Source organism: Chelonia mydas, chromosome 8, assembly GCF_015237465.2.
Source record: "Chelonia mydas isolate rCheMyd1 chromosome 8, rCheMyd1.pri.v2, whole genome shotgun sequence".
Lineage (NCBI taxonomy): Eukaryota > Metazoa > Chordata > Testudines > Cheloniidae > Chelonia > Chelonia mydas.
In genome coordinates, this window is record NC_057854.1 from 5,944,086 (window position 1) to 5,964,631 (window position 20,546).

At 44.4% G+C, this 20,546-nt stretch overlaps 1 protein-coding gene across 1 annotated transcript in view; it reads left to right on the top strand.

The window, feature by feature from the left end:
* GLRA1 (glycine receptor alpha 1) overlaps positions 1-20,546 on the top strand; it is a 77,574-nt gene that overhangs the window by 25,775 nt on the left and 31,253 nt on the right. The window contains exon 3 of the mRNA XM_007071536.3: positions 8,601-8,668. Coding sequence (XP_007071598.2) covers positions 8,601-8,668 — 68 coding nt within the window. The remainder of the gene's footprint in view (positions 1-8,600; positions 8,669-20,546) is intronic.

The window sequence follows — 20,546 nt, forward strand, 5'->3', positions numbered from 1 at the left end:
CTGGTAAACGCAGGACAGGAGAGTCCCTCTGAGAGGCTGAAGTAATCACACAGGCGTGTTGTTGCATTTGATTTAATATCACATCCCCCCTGTGTGGTTGGTTTATTTCATTTATTCCTGTCCTTCTTTGTTATTGGGGATATTCAGACACAAACAGGTTCTTTGCAGCTTAAGATTTCATTGGTTCCAGTCTCTGACACCTCACCTGCAATCCCACTGCTCTGGCTGTAGGATTATCGCTGTGGAAATGCACCGTCACGGCACTGGCAGAGCGCTGTGATTTCAAGTGGAGAAGCAGCAGCTGGAGTAGATTAAGGGCCTGATCCTCACTTAAACAAGGGCCCATTTACACTGGCAGTGCAAGTGTAAATGCAATGTACACTGTGCAAAGAGTGTAAAAAGACCTTAATGTAAATAAGAATCAGGCCCTAACTGTTAAACAGGAAAGATCTTGTTTCCTCACCTTATAGAGTGGATCAGTGTTATAGTGAACCCTGTCCCATCAAACCTTTGAGGATCCACCCACGCAAACTCTGGTTCCCCAGATGCCAGTTGAGTTGGGCTCTCAAAAAGTGTTGCAGCCAACATGAGGGAAGACTTCATTAGGCTTTGTCCTAACCGATAAAGAGGAACTGATCATAGAACTAAAAATTAATGGCAGCTTAGGTACAAGTGAACATGACTTGATCACATTTATAACGTGCAAGCAGAATAAAGTCCAGACCAGTAATGTATATGCACTTGGTGCTTTAACAGGACCAATTTCACAAAGCAATTATGAGTCAAATGAGCTGGGAGGAAGAATTTAATCAGAAAAAAAAAAGAATGATAACTGGGAATCATTTAAGAACACTTTATTAGATGCCCAGAAAGCCACAATTGAGGAAGAAGGCCGTGCTGATTAAAAAAACAGCTTGGCTTAGAAGGGATCTGAAGGCAGCTATAAAAAATAATCGATAACAAATGGAAGAAAGGGGAAGTTGATAGTCATGAATATAAATCAGAAATAGGAATTGGAGAAAATTGATAGGGGAAGCCAAGGGACACATGGAGAAGTCTGTGGCCAGCAGAGTTAAGGACAATAAGGAGTTTTTTTAAATGTATCAGGAACAAAAAGAATCCTGACAATGGTATTGGTCCATTCCTATGGAAATGTTAAAATTACCAATAATAATGCAGAAAAGGCAGAAGCGTTCGGTAAGTATTTCTGTTCTGTATTTGGGGACAAAAACAGATAATATAGTCTTATCACATAGTGATAACATTCTTTCCGTTCCACTTAATATCTCTGGAGGTTGTTAAACAGAAGCTATTAAAATTAAATATTTTTAAATTAGCTGGTCCACACAACTTATGTCGAAGATTTTTAAAAAAGCTAACTGAGGAGCAGGCTAGACGGTTAATATAGATTTTCAACAAGTCTTGGAGCACTGGGGAAGTTCCAGAAGACTGGAAGAAAGTTAATATTGTGCCAATTTTTTAAAAGAGTAAACAGGGGTAATTATAGTCTGTCAACCTAACGTCAATTCTGGGCAAGGTAATGGAGCAGCTCATATGGGACTCAATAAATAAAGAATTAAAGAAGGGTAATACAATTAATGCAAATCGCATGGGTTTATGGAAAATAGATCCTGTCAAACTAATGGGATATTTTTTTTTTTATGAGATTACAAGTTTGGTTGATAAAGGTGATAGTGTTGACATAATACATTTAGACTTCTGTAAGGCATTTGACTTGGTACCACAAGAAATTTTGATAAAAAATTAGAACAACATAAAATTAACCTGGCACACGTTAAATGGATTAAAAAGTAGCTATCTGACAGGTCTGAAAATGTAACTGTAAACAGGGAATCATCATTGAGTGGTTGTATTTCCAGAGGGGTCCCGCAGGGATCAGTTCTTGGCCCTGTGCTATTTAACATTTTTATCAATGATGCAAAAGAAAACATAAAATCATCACTGATGAAGTCTGAAGATGGCAGAAAAATTGGGGGAGTGGTAAATGATGAAGAGGACAGGTCACTGATTCAGAGTGATCTGGATCGCTTGGTGAACGGGGCACAAGCGAACAATATGCATTTTAATACAGCTAAATGTAAATGTATACATCTAGGAACAAAGAATGTCGGCTATACTTACAAGGTATACTTCTATCCTGGGAAGCAGGGACTCTGCAAAGGATTTGGGGGTCTTGGTGGATAATCAGCTGACCATGAGCTCCCTGTGTGATGAGGTGACCAAAAGAGTTAATGCAATCCTTGCGTGCATTAACAGGGGAATCTGAAGTAGGAATAGAGAGGTTATTTTACCTCTGTATTGGGCACTGGTGCAAACGCTGGAATCCTGTGTCCAGTTCTGGTGTCCACAATTCAAGAAGGATGTTGATAAATTGGAGAGGGTTCAGAGAAGAGCAACGAGAATGATTAAAAGATCAGAAAACATGTCTGATAGTGAAAGACTTGAGAGGAGGGATAGCTCAGTGGTTTGAGCATTGGCCTGCTAGACCCCGGGTTGTGAGCTCAATCCTTGAGGGGGCCATTTAGGGATGTGGGGCAAAAATTGGGGATTGGTCCTGCTTTGAGCAGGGGGTTAGACTAGATGACCTCTTGAGGTCCCTTCCAACCCTGATATTCTATTAATTTAGCTTAACAAAGAGAAGGTTAAGAGGTGACTTGATTACAATCTATAATTATCTACATGGGGAACAACTATGTAATAACAGGCTCTTCAATCTAGCAAAGAAAGGTATGGCATTATCCAATGGCTGAAAGTTGAAGCTAGACAAATTCGGACTGGAAATAAGATGTAAAGTTTTAACGATGAGAGTAATTAACCATTGAAACAATTTACCAAGGGTCCTGGTGGATTCTCCACCACTGACAATTTTTAAATCAAGATTGGATGTTTTTCTAAACGCTCCGTTCTAGGGATTATTTTGGGAAAGGTCTATTGCCGGTGTCACAAAGGAGATCAGACTAGATGATCACAATGGTCCCTATGAATTTGCAGCTGCTGCTTCCCTCAAGCCAATTTGTGACGTGACTTGAGAGGTTGTGAGGGGACAACATGACGTAGGGGAATGATATCTTCTGTGCGTCCTGCGGTAACATAAGTAGCTATTCAAAAGCAAACTGCCCTGTACTGTAGCAACTTCTCCTCCCTGCTGTGTTGGAGCCCTCATTGACTGCAGGGCGTGAATCCCACGGACCCTGCCTCAGTCTGAGAGGTGCAGGAAATGGGCACTGCCATTGCTATTCAGTTATGTTCCTTGATAGTAGGATTTTGTCTCTTCTTCGTTGCATGCAGCACCATGCACACTACTGATGCTCAGCAGACAATAAATAATCCCTCTCTTCCCCGGAATGAGCCTTGTAAGAACGACACCCAGGTAATAAAGTAAAGAATAGGATTGAGGACCAGAACGGTCTCCCAGCGGCAGGTTCCACAAATCTTCATTACAAGGGGCCAAGAATAATTCAGCTGAGCTGCCTCTCAAGTCAGGTGCTCAGATACAAAGGTTGGGAACGTGGGATAAATGGCTAGACAGATGGATGCCACCAGCCCAGTGGCTGACAGCCTGGGACCCCAGCCTCCTGTATGATAAAAACAGAGCCACTCAGCTGACTCTCTGGTTCCAATCTACCGGCTACATTTTCATAAGCTCAGGAAGGGTCACTTTCCTGCCCCCATTGAAGCCAATGGGAGCTTTGCTCATAGACTTAAGGAGAAACAGTGTTAGATACTAAGGGGCCCACTTCACCACTGCCCTGGGCATTGTGTGGTCATTTATACCAGAGCAAAATGCCACCAATTCCAAATTGTAGCATTTTACACCGACTTTGCACCCGTGCAAGTACTCCCCAAGGTACTGGGAAATGGTGAATTGGTCCATAAATTATGGGATTTGTTAGATTTTTTTTCTAAACATCTCTTCTAAGGGCTTGTCTACACATGAAAGTTCATTCAGATTAAGATAGGGTGTTTAAATTTAAAGCAGAATAGTTATTCTCCTTAACTCTCTGTGTGGATGCTCTCATTCAGAAATAAGAGTTACTTATGAAATAGCTTAGTCCATTTGTAAACTAAGTCAGAGTGAGGCATTCTTAGAGATGGGGAAACATCTCAGCAGATAGTTAGCTTTTCATTTTAAAAGGCATTATTTTTCAAAATGTGGGGGTTTTTAAATCACCAAAAAATGCACATAAAAAGTGGAAAAAGAAAACCAAAAAACGTAATTTAAAAAAAAGTCTTTTCACGTAAAAAAAAATACACAAAACCCTTTGTTTTGGGCTGACCAAAATATTTCCTTTGACTCAAAATAAAAAATTTGAAAACATTTTCAAAATTCAGTTTCTGTTTCCCTGGAGCCAAAGATTTTTCGGTTTGGCCCCCAAACCAAAAAAATCCGTTATTCGCTCATCCCAATAAATATTCCTGAATAGCTCCCCATGCAGCTCTTACAGTGGCTATTGTTCATTTCTAAACTCTCCTTTCCAGGTGCTTTCTCCTTGACTGTTCCCCGAGACAAACCAGGACCCGCAATTGCAAAGCCACTGTCTGTGGTTAGATTCTAATTTCTGTTGCTTATTTTTGTCCCTTACCATCAGGTCTTTTTTTCTCTCCAGGAATAACTGGTCTATGATAATGCAAAACGCCTACAAGCAATTAGTCATTGCAACAATTCCTGCAGTCCAGTTGCAAGCACTAGGCTCTGTCCCAGGTTTTCACATTCAGATGCTCACATTAAGAACATCGCTGGGGTGACCAGCGAAATGCAACATCTTCCAGTGAAGCAACAGAGGGTTAAAAAATGCATCACTGGAACATCTTACCACCATGGTGCACACACAAAAGAAATTAAACTTTAATATTTAATGCAATATATACATTATCCTTCTGCTGAAGGCTGCTGTATTGTAATTTTATTCGGGATAATTTAATTTCAGATTTATTTCAATGAACTACACCTTCCCCATGGGGGCAGTTTACTAGCTTAGTCTCCCACACATAAATCAGTATCCAATTCATATGGAAGTCACAGCCGCAGCTTTGCAGAGCTTGGGGTTGTAGCTCTCTGAGCACGTCATTTAAATTAACTGGCAGTAACTCATGAAGGCACTTTAATGATTTCGATGGAAAATAATACCAAGACTTAGCCGGATCGATTGTTGGGGAGGTTAAGATTAAAAAAGGGGGAAGATTATGGAAGAGCCACACAAAGTTTGGACGTCTCCTTGAAGTCACACTTCCATCTTGAGAATAGGAAGTAGCATCTGAGTTTTGTTTGAATTTGGGGGAAGAAAGTTAGTACCTGGGAACATAGGCACCGACTTCTGCTCCTGCTGGGGGGTGCTCGACCCCCCTTTGCCCATGGCCCTGCCCCCACTCTACCCCTTCCATGAGGTCTCACCCCCTCCCACCCGTGCCCCAGCCCAACACCGCCCCCTCCCTGCCCCTATTCCAACTCCTTCCCCAAATCCCTGCTCCAGCCTCACCTCTTCCCTGCCTCCTCCCCTGAGTACGCCAAGTTCCCGCTCCTCCCTCTCCTTCCCAGCACGTCGCCAAACAGCTGTTTGGCAGCGGCTGGGCAGGAAGCACTGGGAGGTAGGTGGAGGAGTGGGGACACGGCACACTTGGGTGGGGGAGGAGGAGGTGGGGCAGGGAGAGCTTGGATGCCAGTGCGTGCAGAGCACCCGCTAATTTTTCTCCATGGGTGCTTCAGCCCCGGAGCACCCATGGAGTTGGCATCTATGCCCAGGAAGGTTAGAGTCTGACAGTGGTAGTTAGACCCATTGCACCCTTTTTCCCACATCGCCCCTTTTCCATCCATCTGTCACCCCCTTTCCCCCACAGCCTTGCCTCGGTCATGAACTGCAGTACCTTTCCCTGCTGTTCCAGGCCTGGACTCCTATACAGCTGTGTTCCACCCCAGAGGTGGCTGCATTTTAGTGCTGAGTGAAGAGATCCATATAGGTCTTGGTTGTCAGAGGTGCTGATTACTCATAGTTCTCATTCGCTTCAATTGGAGCTGCAGGTGCTGAGCACCTCTGAAAATCAAACCCATTGAAAGCAAAAATTCTCTCTCAGATCCGGAGGGTAGATGTTGCTTGACATTCGGCCACACATACGTGTCGGTGAGGAGCTCCACGTGGACTGGCGAGAGTCGAAGAGCAGAGCAGAAACCCTTCATGTACATCAGAGGAGAATGTTGCCCATACAGTCGTTTATCATGTCAGTTTAGCATTTCGCGCGCAGACCCCTTTGGGATGAAACGCTCCATGCACACGCAAGATATTATGGATTATTTGCTAATGTCATCACCTACACTTTTGAGCCTGGTGTTTTAACAGCAGTTACATACACACACACACACACACTTTGTTCTTTTACAGATGCCCTTGAGGTTGATTCTGGGAAACCAGTCACTCACTTCCCAACCCAATCAGAGCATTACAGAAGAAGTAAAGTGAGTGCCAACAAACGGCAAGGGGAATATACTAGACATGTGCTTTGCATAGTGAGTTCACCCAACCACTAACGGGTCGATTATCTCCAGGGCCATTTCACATGGGCTCCTTCAAACACTGGGATGCCAGCTGTTTCAACTGGTTAAGAGGGGCTGGTAACAGGGAAAGGATACATGTTTGCATGTGATGTTCGAGCCTGTACCTGCATTAACTAGTCTGGAGAGGGAACTGTGCAGATTGAGAGCTGCTGCTGAGTTGGCAGAGAGCTGTCCGGAAGCTGCCAAGAAGACAACCATTTGGATTTCTGGGAATTGTTACAAAGAAACTCCTAATGATGCTGCACAGTACCTCTGCAAAGCGAGGTGGCGGTGTCTCTGCAAAGTGGCCTTGCTCAGTAACAGGTACAAAGCTTTAAAAGGGGACAGGACAGAAAACAACAGGCTCTGCAATCAGGAAAGTCCATTAATCTCTACACAGCAGGGAGTTTACATTGATTACAGACCACAAGCCTCTTGTTAAAATCATTGGGCCAAAAAGGAGCATTTCATCTTTTAGCGGCCGTTAGATCGCAGCTGTGACCTCTGATGCTTCACGTCTCCCCTCCTTATCATCAAGTATAAGCCATTGGACACCATCTGTAATGCTGATGCATCATCCTGGTAGCCAATCGGGATTTTAAAAAAAAACCCACAACCACCATATGCCATTTTCTTTCCCCCCCCGCCAAAGACTGCCCCACATGAAGCAGTTACAGTGGAGACTGAAAATAAGCCCAGTTTAAAGAAACCAGAAAAGCACACGTTAAATGTCTGTGAATGACTTACGCAGGGAGTGCTGTCAGGGCACAGAGAAGTACCTGTGACTCCTGCTCCAATGATAGGGTTGTTTGCGATGGTGGGGGGCAGGGCTCAACAGCCCTGGGCTCACTTCCAGTTTGTCTTATGTTACTAAAAGTTCATGCTTCAGAGTGTCCTCGGGCCAACCAGCAGGAGGGTCAGAAAGGGATTTCCCCCCCACCTCAGTGTATTATGGGAGGGGATACAGAATTGGATGATGCATCCCAACAAGACCTGGACATGCCCGCCACTTAGGGTTGCCAGCTGTCTAATCACACAAACCCAAACACCCTTGCCCCGCCCCTCCCCCACCCCTTCCAAGGCTCCGCCCCTTATCTGGGGCCCCGCCCTGCTCACTCCATCCCCCCTCCCTTGGTCACTCACTCTCCCCCACCTTCACTCACTTTCACCAGGCTGGGGCAGGGGGTTGGGTTGCGGGAGGGGGTGAGGGCTCTGGGATGGGGCCAAGGAGTTTGGAGTGTGGGAGGGGGCTCCAGGCTGAGCCTGGGGCAGGCGGTTGGGGTACAGGGGAGGTGAGGGGTGCAGGCTCTGGGAGGGAGTTTGGGTTTGGGAGGGGGCTCAGGGCTGGGGCAGGAGGTTGGGGTGTGGGAAGGGGTTTGGAGTGCTGGCTTCAGGAGTGGGCTCAGGGCTGGGACAGGAGGTGCGGGTTCTGGGAGGGAGTTTGGGTGCAGGAGGGGGCTCCAGGCTGGGGTTGCGGTGCTTGAGGAGGGTGAAGGGTGCGGGCTCCCTTGGGCGGTTCTTACCTCGAGCGTCTCCCAGTCAGTGGCGCAGGGGGCTCTGCACGCTGCAAGCACCGCCCCCGCAGTTCCCACTGGCCACAGTTCCCGGCCAATGGGAACTGCGAGGGTGGTGCTTGTAGGCAGGGGCAGCTTGCGGCGACCCCCTGCCCCCCACCCCCCACAGGGTTCCATGAGACTGTCCCTCACAGTCTCATCCATTTAGAGCTTTATTGTTTAAAACCAGCATACTGGATCTTTACTCAGGCAAATTCCAGCCAGCATCAAGCTGCATTTTCCCAAGTATTGACTGAATAAACTACAAAGAAGGACCCCAGGATTTGGCCCTACAGAACATGGAAAAGTGTGGAATATGACCCAGGGGATATACGTATGACCCACGTAGATTTTCAGACAGCCGCAGGGCAGCGTAGAGGTTATGGTGCCATATAGAAAGCTAAACTTCCATGCCAATAGGATTTAGCACTGCGGTGTGGAAGTATGCTTGCCAGTGATCATATGGTGGATTACTGATCAGCTCTTAATTTGTTGTGCAGGCCCTCCAGTAAACGTCAGCTGCAACATTTTCATCAACAGCTTTGGTTCTATTGCAGAAACGACTATGGTAAGTAAAATTAAATATGGCTGTTCAACTTGTTTGGGCACGTTCTACTTCCAGTGCATGGGGTGTTCACTGCTCTTACTCTGCTAAAGGAGATGATTGCTCCTCTGTTCCTGGATTGCATTTGAAGGGCGATTAAATTAAAGGCTGTAGTGTACAAGACTTTCTTGTTCAAAGACGAAGATCTTGTACTATCTGTATGCATCTGCACATAAATACAGGCATTTGAATAGACAACAGTAAAAGGCTGAAGTTCTCAGAAGGGTACATAGAAGTAAGGAAACAAGAAAAAATTGTTTCTAGTACCCCCTGCAAAGGCTTGACCAAGCCACATAGTTCAGAGATGCACCCAAGATTTCCAAAAATTCAAGAGCATTTAGATCCGGGATTTTGAATTAGCCCATTGTAGAGTTACGGGGCAGCAGCTCAATCCAGATCCAATCTGAACCAAACTTCAAATTCCCCAGAATGGGAGAGGGTTTTCACATCTGGATTTTCTTTGGAGCAAGTGTCCGCACAAAAAGCTTAAAATGCATTTAATCAGAATCAACATTTGCAAGGTTTTGCAAGCTCAGACCATTTTCAGGGGAAATTAACGAACATTGCTAAAAGCTGGATCCAATTTGTAAGAAGCTAGAAGGAGACAATCACGAGGAAAAGAGATAATAGTCTTCAGATGGAGCAATTAAAGATCAGTTGTGACATAATCAGTGAACAGCAAACCAAAGCTCTGGAGGTACAGTGCTATCCCTCTGTATTAATTAAAGATAATTCAGAAATATGATGTTCAATTACTCTTTTTGTAAGTCTCTCTCTAAAGAAGGATGTTGATTGAAGTATGTAAAACTCCCCAACTCCAATTGTCCTGTGCATTTAGAACAGGATTTTATAGGTCTTACAGACAGCATTTTACACTGGTGAAACTTTAATTGACTTCAGTGGAGTTACTCTAGATTTACACCAGAAATTAGAGGAGAATCAGGCGCTATCTATGCTTAGTTACAGTACAGCAGAATTTGTAGCCTACTATTCTTTCTAATGCAATGTACATTTAGTCCTATTAATAGGCACAAGTTGGTATTGATTATATTTGGTCTAAATTCTTAAGGAAATAAAATCCTTAGCTGGAGGGCAGCACTTGTCAATAACATCTGAAATCCTAAAAGCACACATTATATTGTAGTGTGCCTAAACTCACCACATTTGTTTGCAGATTCAATTGTAGAATAAATTACAAATACCTAGAAATTTCTATTTGTTCATCAGTTGGAGAATAGAACTATTACTAACGTGTTATTTTATTGGATAACTTCATTGGAAGTGATGTGCAATAAGCAAATCCTGATGTGGACCCTGTCTCCATAAAATTCAGTGGAGCCATCCCAGTGAATGGCAGGGGAGATGGGGCAAGCACCCAGTAGACCTCCCTGTGCAATATACAGAAAGATATCATGCAGGACAGCCTGCTCCCAAACCGTACTTGTTATATATTGCTCCCCAAGGCATTTCACAATCCATTGAAACAATCCTGAGGCATCCTGGTGAACTGGATATGCAATAAAACAAGTGTGTCTTAAGCCTAGCCCGACAAAGAGAAATACAATGCAGAGCTCGTGAACACACTGTGGGGATCTGCTCTGTTCTGCAGGATCCACCATTTTGGAACCCATTCCTCTGAAGAAAAAATCCCCACTACCACTTGGAAAGCGTAGGTCTGAGTGCTTCTGAGAACTCAAGGCAACAGATGCTGATTCTTCCCATGCAGGCATCAAAAAACAGAAGTGTAGCACCAGAGAGCAGCTGTTAGAACTCCCCATCGCCCTGCTAATAAGCTGGCCCCCACCCCTACAGCTGTTTTTTTAAATGTAGCCGATTAGCTAGATTGCATGAATGGCATTGTCTCCAAACTCGAGCTGTGCGGACAGACGTTCCATTTCACAGAGGATTCTGAGATTTCAAAATGCGGCTTATTATGAATCAGTACAAAGCCAGACAATTTCACAGTTCTCCGCACAGGAAAATGCCAGTCAAAAACTTGCTTGTGGTCAGCCAAAGTGTTTCATTTCAAACCGACCAAAATGTTTTGATTTCAGCTTTTGTACTTTGTGCAATATAATCCATCACAACAAAATAACCCTTTGAAATGGAAAGTAGCTTCCAGACGCAAAATCAAAATGTTTTGTTTTGAAAATGTTGAAACGAGACATTTTGACGCGATCTGAACATTCTTCGCCCCGACTGATTTTCTTCTGAAACTAAATTCAGGCAAAATCGACCCAATTACTTGAAGCATTTCAGTTTTGACAGAACTGTGTATTCCAACAGAGTATAGTTCCGCCAAAATTTCTCCAAGCAGCTCTACTCAAAACAACTATGGAGACCTGCTTGTGACTGGGTGAGTCTAAGGTAGCTGCCACATGAATGAGGGAGGGGTTTTGCCAGACCTGCAGCTCAAATCCCAGCACCCTTCTACGGTGACAGTGTAAGTGACATGAGGAAAGGGTAGCTCTTTGTCACCAATCCAGAGGCTGGTCTACATGGAGGCTGGAGTCCGCTACCGCTAGAGCTGGTGGGGGGCGAGGAGGGGGGGGGAATTCCCTGAAAATTGCAAAAGAAAATCACTTTAATTTCACTCAAAGTTTTTCACTTTTTTCCCCCAGCAAAAACAGAGAATTAAAAACAAACATTTTGGAAAGAAAACAAAAATTGTTCCACCCTTTTTTCTCATTTCTTTTTACTCCCTTTTTTTCACACTAGAAAAGTGTGGAGTTGGGCAAAGGTGTCAGGGGGGGTTTCAAAATTGAGAGAAAGTATCAATTATTAGCTTTAAAAAAAACACCACTTTTCCAATGGGAAAAATTAAATAAAAGAGAAAAGAATTCCCTCCACTGTGTTGAAACAAAATATTTTTTAAAAAAATTCAACATTTTTCATTTTTAAATTTTTTTCAAAAACCAAAAATATTGGTAAACTTTTTTCATGAAAAAAAAAATTCAATTTTTGACTCAACCCCATTTTTCAAAGTAAATGAGTTGACCAGCCCTGACTCCAGCTCCTGGACTTGATTCTTTTGCTGGAGCAGTGGAGGCTGGAGCTTTTAGCCCTGAAGGTCACAGGTTCGAATCCCACTGTTGACCCAAACAGGACTGGTTATAGTAACATTGTAGAATCACTGGCCAAACAAAACAAGAGACCTCAATGTTCAAGAGACGCTACAGCTAAAGTCTCCTGGATGGCTGGATCACTCTAGCGCTCTGTAAGAAGTAACCACATCACTGGTACCCAGGGGAGCATAATCACAGAGATCTATCAATTCATTTAATTAGAGAGATCTTTAAAATATGTTTTGGGACATTTCGTTCACACATAAGCCATTACTGTTGACATTTAAAGACTCTAGCGACAAGCTCCATAGCGCACAAATCAGTGGGGATCATTATTGTCAACATGCATACCGCTAATGAGATCCCCAGTTCAGGGGCTGAGGGCACCATAGCAGAGGAGAAGAATCAGAGAAGTATGGAAAAGGGCAACAAGGAAAAGAAGATATAGGGGCAGGGTTTGGCTACATGAAGAAGTTGTGAAACTCAGGTTTCCATTGATTAGAAAAGTGAGTGGCAAGAAGGAAGGTAATAAAAGTGCAGACCATTTGAACAGCAATCAACCTTCTGTGAACTCTCTAATGGGGGCTCAAAGAACAAGAAAAGCAAAAGTGCAGGGGTGAAATGTTCAGGGAGGTTAGGAGAAAGCGTAGAGGGAAATTAATGTGTAGAATGGCTCCCAGAGGCAGAGCCAGATTAAGGGCATGATCCTTCAAAGTCAGTAGTAGATTAGGGCTCTCAGCACCTTGCAGAACCGGAACCCCATGAAAAGTATCCATACACAATGCCCTGTGATTGATGGGACACTTATCGTGTGAGAGGTTGGGTCCTCTTGCAGCTTGATGTTTGTATCACAGCTCCGTCAACCCTGCTCTTAATCCAGCCCCAGGGTAAGAGAAGCAGCAATTGGGAACATATTCAACAGAGAATAAAACAAGCACTTCGAGGAGAAAAACATTAGAGAGTACAAGAGGCAGACAGAAGGGCGGATGGGTCTAGATGGCCCCCTTCTGTCCGGAAACACTGCAACAGAATTCCAGTTAACAAGCGAGGAGACGCGCCTTTCCTCCAGCTCATTTTTATTACTGAATGTTGCAGCATTTGCGGACTGAGGAATCTAAACACAACAGCAAATATCTCATTCAAAACGGAAATAGAAACCAAACTCCTCATGAACTGCGTCTCCCAGCTGAGTGGGCCGAGTTTCGTAACGAGTTAGAAATGAGAGTTTAAAGGGAAGGATCATGCTCTGACATTTGGGATTCTGATTCTCCGCAGCGCCCTTTGCATATATATATTTTTCAGCTGTTTAAAGGAATTGCACACCGTATTCATCCCATTTGAAAAGGGCAGACTAACCGTAACCTTATAGCCAACTGCGATATCCACTAAGCAAGTATCTAATAAGGGCACAGGAACCTGGAGGCTGCAACCATCCAACTGTAATATAGTTGTTTGGAGTCATCTGTGCAAGAACTATCCAATCAGATAATGAATCATTTCTGTAAATGGGTTTAAACAAGCCACTACAACTTCACCAGCCTCAATCCAGCATACCCTGTTGATGAAACAGCGGGAGAAATTTCTGACCCAGGGGCCGTGTTCTGACCTCAGATCCACAGCCTGTGATCTGAGGTCAGATCCACAGCCTCCTGTCAACAGGAGTTATGAGTATCTGCAGACAGAACGAGGCTCAGTTGCACATGGAACAACAAGCAGGGCAGCGAAAAACCAGAGAAGAGCATTTTGTGACATTTCTCTCTCTCTCTTTTTTTTTTTTTTCCCCAATTTCAACTTCGTCCATGCAACATTTTTATTTTTCAAAATATGTCCAGAACTGGAACTTTTTACTCAAAACGTGCGGACATTCAAAAATCGCAAAATATTAGTCCTTCCCAAACCAAGATTTCTAATTTTGAAATTCAAAATGTCAAAAATGCTGAGGGGTTCATCTGAAAATAGGATCATTTCTCACTAACCAGGGAGGGAAATGGTGAACTGTCAAAAGGTTTTTTTTTTTTTTTTCAGTAAATCATTTTATTTGTATGAAAATCACAAACAAATGCAAAAACCACCAATGCGGAGGGCTCCCCAGTTTTGCTGTGAATATTTTGCACAGCGAGTGTAATCGTTTGGAGTTACTAGCTCAGTGAATTACCAGGGTGCAGTGAGATCTTTCAAATACGCCTCTGCATTTTACACCAGGAGTTTAGGTTATTTTTTCATATCAGTAATATCTCTTCAGCTCTGTATTTACAGTTTCTTTACAACAAGATATCATACTGATTTGCACCTCCAATTTCACTAGAAAAAAAATATTTACTAATGTAAAAGCCAAGGTTAGGAAGAGCCTCTTTTGAGTGAGACACATAAGGTATTCATCCTGCCCCTAGCTCACAGCCTGAGTAACCAGGGGAGGAATCTTTGCAGGGCCACTCCTAGGGCTCCCCCCACATACATTTTGCTTTGGGAACAGTCTGTGGGTCTACCTAGTTCTGAATCCACAAGCTCCACCACTTCCCCCCCCCCCCCCCCCCCCACCCCACATTGCCACAGAACGAGACTGTTCAGAGCTACACTTTGTAACATGCCTTTCTCATGCCTTTTGTGTGCTCCAGACATTCTTCGCCTCCTCTCCATCCTTTTTCCTCTCCTACCTGTTCCACTGCAGCCACAGATTTGGCCATGCCCACAGGACATAGGGATCGGGTGCCCGTTAGGCCATGTCAGGCTGCCCTTCTCTTACATACATTGAAAAAGAAAGCACTGCATTATTTTACAGCCATAGATGAAACCACAATAGCTTACAGTAGGGGTGCTGGGGCGGTTGATGGAGAGCAATGTCGCGATGGTGGGAATGGGGAATAGTTTTAATTGGGGGTCACATTTTTTGAAATTCACAGGAAAGGGATCCAGGGTCAATGGTCTAGAACCTGGTGAATTTAGATACAGTAACACTCTCTTCGTGGCCAAATTATAATGAAAGCCCTGAGCTGCTTCAGTGGAAAATGCCATTCCAATTATAGCGAGACAAGGTGGGGGAGGTGATATCTTTTCCTGGACCAGCTTCTGTTGGTGAGAGAGACAGGCTTTCGAGCTCACACAGAGCTCTGCTTCAGGTGTGGGAGGAGCACCATGCAAGCCCAAAAGCCCGTCTCTCTAATATGTTGGGACCGACAAAGCCATAACAACCGTGTATTCCAAGTGTAGGCGGCTTGGTCTCGTAGAGTGAAGCAGATTTGTGGGTTTCTTTAGATGACTTCACTCTAATCGGTCCCATTGCACTTGAAGTCAGATAGATGTGTCGCCGCGGGACTCTCTTTTATGAAATCCAAATAATACAAGCCAGCCTGGCTTTTTATTTTTTCTTCCGCTTCTGCAGGAAATGCTTGATGCAGTGCAGGAGTCTCGCTGGTCTTGGCACCTTTTGGAGGTGCCGGGGGCTACAGTATTTTACTGTATCACGCGGCATGAACTGCTGTTGCTCCCTGGGGAATCTCCATCACTGGAGGTTTTAAAGAACAGGTTCGACAAACCCCATGTCGGGAATAGTCGAGTTATTATTTAGTCTTGGATAACCTATTGAGGACCCTTCCAATCCTACACTTCTATGATTCTATTTGATGTAACGAGTGGCAGTAAATAATATTGACACAGCACAGATATTTAAAGAAAGAGACCAAAGGTATACCGTTACGGTGTTACATACACATTGGAGTGGTGCATCCAGCTGATTGTACATATAGCAGATGGGGTCATTCACCTGAAGATCCCCACGCTCTTTGCAAATATTAAATCCCAGATTAGCCCTGGGAGGAAGGTACTATTTAGCCATGTTACAGTTGGGGAAGTACAAATAGAGATTTGTCCACACTCACGCAGCAGACTACTGGCAGATCTGGCTAGAGAGTAGAGCTGGTGAAAAAAAAAAATCAACAAAATGTTTTCACTGAAAAATGCTGTTTCGTCAAAACCAAAGCGGTTTGTGGCTGGCGATGGACCAGCTTCCATATGAAATTTTCATCTAAAAGCTTTCTTGAGTTAGAGACACAATAGACTGCTCACCTGGGATGTAGGAGACTTAGCTGTGCCAGATTCAGAGCTGGGACTTGAACCTCGGAATCCTTGCTCACAACTGGGCAATAAAGCCAGTCACATACGCGCACACGCTCTCCCTCCCTCCCCTGTAGGAGCTGTTCCACTATGTATAAATATCCACTGGGCCAGAGGGAGTGTGACTTTACAGTCTGCTGCTTAGGGCACCCACCTTGCAGAGCAGGAATCTGAACCTAGGTCACCTACATTACAGGTGAAGGCCCAAACCCCTGGGCTATTGACTATTCTGAGATGTTGCTCTGTTTCTCTCTCTCTCTCTCATCCAGTCTTGGGATAGAAAGTCCTGAACTTCCAGGCTTATACTCTAAGCTCTGGAAAAGTGTCCTTCCATTTAGCAGTAAGGAGGTGGGTGTGAGACACTGGATGGGCTATTACCAGCAAGAGAGTGAGTTTGTCTGTGGGGGGGCGGAGGGTGAGAAAACCTGGATTTGTGCTGGAAATGGCCCATCTTGATGATCACTTTAGATAAGCTATTACCAGCAGGAGAGTGGGGTGGGAGGAGGTATTGTTTCATGGTGTCTGTGTATATAATAATGTCTTCTGCAATTTCCACAGTATGCATCCGATGAAGTGAGCTGTAGCTCACGAAAGCTCATGCTCAAATAAATTGGTTAGTCTCTAAGGTGCCACAAGTCCTCCTTTTCTTTTTGCGAATACAGACTAACACGGCTGTTACTCTGAAAACTATAACCAGGTGCACTCTTGTGCAAAGATCATTAACTTTACAAGCTGGTGTCTAATATTTTGGCTTAAACATGCCCAAATATCCAGGTGTAGCCTGAACTTGGCATCTTTATCTGGTTTCTATTCCTTTCTAGTATCCATAATTTTATAAGCCCCATTGAGCATTCCTTTGCCACCGGCCTTCATGACTTCCTTGGACTGAATTTTGCCGCCTATAATGAATGTGCAGCATTAAAAAGAAACCCTCCTCAGGCACACTACCTAGTAAGAGAGAAGTGGGTAATGCACTGCCTTTGGGGAGTGCTGTAACCCCTGCCTAGTGGTGCCAGGAGCCCATTCCAGTCCAAGCAGGACAGCAACACGTCTCCCTGAGTTGAGTCCAGCCTTCTTCCATGCTGGCCACTCCTTTCCTCTCCCTCCACTGATACCTGTCAGCAGGGCTAAACAGTTTAATGAGCCCCAGTTGGGCCTCCTCCTCAGTTACGGAACCAAAACACCAGCAGGGACCCAGAAAAGACAGTAGAGCCAGTCACTGCACAGATTTAATTGAGGGCAGAATCCGGACTGTCACGTTTAAACAAGGCTATTTGAAGCTGCAGACACACAGTCATTGCTTGGAAGCTTTAGCCAACTCCCTTGCGGGAAGCTAACTGGTTGCTGTTGGTTATTTCCCACCCTAGATACGTCAGTTCCAGCCAGTGTCAAGCCTCCCATTCCTGAGCAAGCTCAGAGAAAAGCTAGCCAAAGGCCCACTAAAAGTTTATCTAATTTAAGCCAGTACCTTGACTCAACATAATCTGGATTCAGGCCAGGACATGGGAAGGCAACAGCTTTAGTTGCACTGATAGATGATCTCCTGCTGTCAATAGATAGAGAGGCAGACATCCATTCTCATCCTCCTGGACCTCTCTGCAGCATTCAGCACTGCTGAGATACTGCTCTCTCATATGAGAGAGGTGGCCCAGACCCACAGCAGGGAGCTGAAATGGTCTGAGTCTTTCCTGGACGGGTGCACCCAGAGAGAAGTGATGGGAAACAGATGTCAGTCATGTCACTTAATGCACTACAAGAAGGACAGTGATGAGTGTGGAATAAGAACCTAAATAGAATAGAACTAGGGCATCATGGAATTTTTTGTTCTCTGGTGAGGCTTCTCCATCACACTGCCAAGTCCTGTCATATCCAGACTATGTTCCATAAAAGGAAATTCATTTTCATTTGGCTCATGGTCAAGTTTGCCTACAAAACCATCTCACCAGTCATCTGGGGAATAGCAGATCCTTCAATCCAGCCTCCTCCCACCCTGTAGCATCCGTTGGACAGTTAGTCTGAAGCCATTCTTGGCTCCGTTTCCTTTCTTCCTGGCAACTTTTGGAGTTGCAGCTATGAATTTAGCCCAGTAGCATGAACTCTAAGTAACACAAGCCCTTGTTGTGGGGTTTGGTTCATTTTCCACAAGGCTGAGCACACTCTGGGCAGCTGCTGCTGAAGTTCCTTCCAAACATGGATTTGATTCATGTTGTACATGAAATAGACGCCAAGATGGAGCTGACCTGCTAGCGTTCTGCTGGTTTGCAGCTGAATAAGCAAAACAGCCTTTTGCTTTCTGCCTATTAGACCAATTACATTGATTTTCCCTGTCTGCAACCACCACTGGTCTTTACAAACAGAAAGGGGGGGAATCAATGTGTGCAACTTGTTCAAGTTACTGCTGTGTGCAATGAATTCAGGGCTATTTTCTATCCACTTCTCCTTTTCCTCTCTGTCTCTCTTCCCTTCTTTCAGATTTACAAAGTTAGTTCTGCACAAGGCCCCTCATGATTAGCTGGCCACAGCTATTCGCCATTTTTCTAGAGACACATTTTCTTGGGAAGAAGGAGATGGATAATTAAGTGAGAAAGACCCACCAGAACTTGTAAAGGTGACATCCTGGCTCTCAGAAGAAGGGGAAAGAATAGAATTTTATTCACATTCAGAAATCTATTCCCTTTAACTTAATCAAGACATTGGCCTGTGTGCTGTTGGCAAAATTACAAGGCCATTAGTAGTTTCTATGCACAAAGGGTGTATATGGGGCAGAGTCTTAAAACTGATTTTTAGAAGAGCTTTGATAATTGACTGCCCTAATCAAAACTATAGGACACACCCACTGTGTCATCTTCTAATCTTGCCCCAGGGTAATCAGACTGCAAGTCATGTTTACACAATAATAGCAGCTGGTCCCTCATGCTGAGTTGGCTCATTTGGTAGCATTCATATCTCGGGGACAAGAGATTATATCTGTTCAGATTTCTGATCAGTACTCTGTTTTAGGCCCAACACTGCAAGTTGGGCTGTTGCATTGTCAGAGATGCAGTCTTTAATGGAGGATCCCTGTGTTCTACAGGTGGGTTTTAAAGAACAGATGGCAGACTCATGGAATAACCCCACAGTCCTGGCAAACACTGCCTTTCAGGGGAAAAAAACAAACCAATTGGTGCAAATGTTCAAGTTGTGTATTAAACACTGATGAGCCCACAATGGCTGGTGCGCACACAGTCACTTCATTGTCAGTGTCTGACTCCCAGCTTTGTAAAATGCTTCAGGCTACTTCAAGGAAGAAAGGCACTAAATAAAACCATGACCCTGATGCTAACAATTAGTTTGGCCAGGGGCAGTGAAATTGGTTTATGACATGTCACTCCTCGGGCACTGTCTGCCAGGGTACTTGGAGCCTTTATCGCCCACCTGAGAATCGGTTCTCTCTCGCTCACTTTAATCTGCTTCCTTTCTCATGCAAAAGGCAGGGAACGGGACAGATGGCCTTGGGAAGCCATTGGGTCAGACACAGAGAACGAATGTTACCCCATTATTGTCCAGAAGAACAGGTCATGAATGTGAGCTAGAGATCAACAACCAGTTTGGTCCGGAGAACCCAGGATAGCTGTAAGACGTGAGGTTATGAGACAAATGATATTGCTAGTGGGACACGAAACCACAGACCAAGCCTATAAAATGGATACCATTCGTTATGTGTTATGGTTGGAGAGGAAAACCAAACGTACTAGCTTAGGAGCTAGAGAGGGGTCTCAGATGACATCATCCCCCATGCTGCCCCTCCACCCACCTCACAGGAGAAAGTCTCAGAGCAAAAGGTGTGGAGGAAGATCAGCTGAGACTGTCTGGTGACAGAGTTTTAATGTTTATGAACATGGAATATGGATCATCCCCTTTAGTGCTCGTTCGCTCTCACTAACATCTTGGTTGGGCTTTTTTCTCTTTTAAATGTGTCTGTGCAGTGGGGTTCCGGTCATGATTAGTGTGGCCTCAACACAAATAATTTGATAGACCCATGTTGATTCATAATAAAATGGATAATATCTACAAAGAACGTATGTAAAAGGGGGACTACAAATAGAGTCTCAGCCCTACAGACATTGCAGGGGCGGGCACCTTGTGTTCTTAAGTGATCCTTTCTTCCATTCACAATCAATGCTAAGGATGGTGGTAAACTCTGGTCAAAGAAAGGGTTGGCATGGAGCAGGAGGCTTTGAGGATGGTGATGACAAAGTAAAAAGGGGAGAAATGCGGGGTCCTGGTGAATTCCCTCTCTGCAAGGAGGTAGCATGCCTACAAATAACAAGCAGGTGGAATACTGAATACACTTGCTTTCTGTGCCCTCCCCTCAATCCTCCACAAGGTGCATCTTGCAAATATAATTCCAGCCCTCAACACACTCAGTAAATGAACAATATTTTAGCAGCCCTGGAGACTTTGTGAGTGTAGAGGTTCAGACACCTGAATGGAATTTTTCTCTCCAAGCTAAATGCACAATACCAGTGGCTTTCAATCCATGGTCCACGGGCCCCTGGGGGTCCACAGACTATGTCTAAGATTTCCAAAGGGATCCGCACCTCCATGTGAAATTTTTTAGGGGTCCGCAAATGAAAACATGGTTGAAAACCACTGCCCTATAGCTCTGGTGAGGCTGAATCCTGACA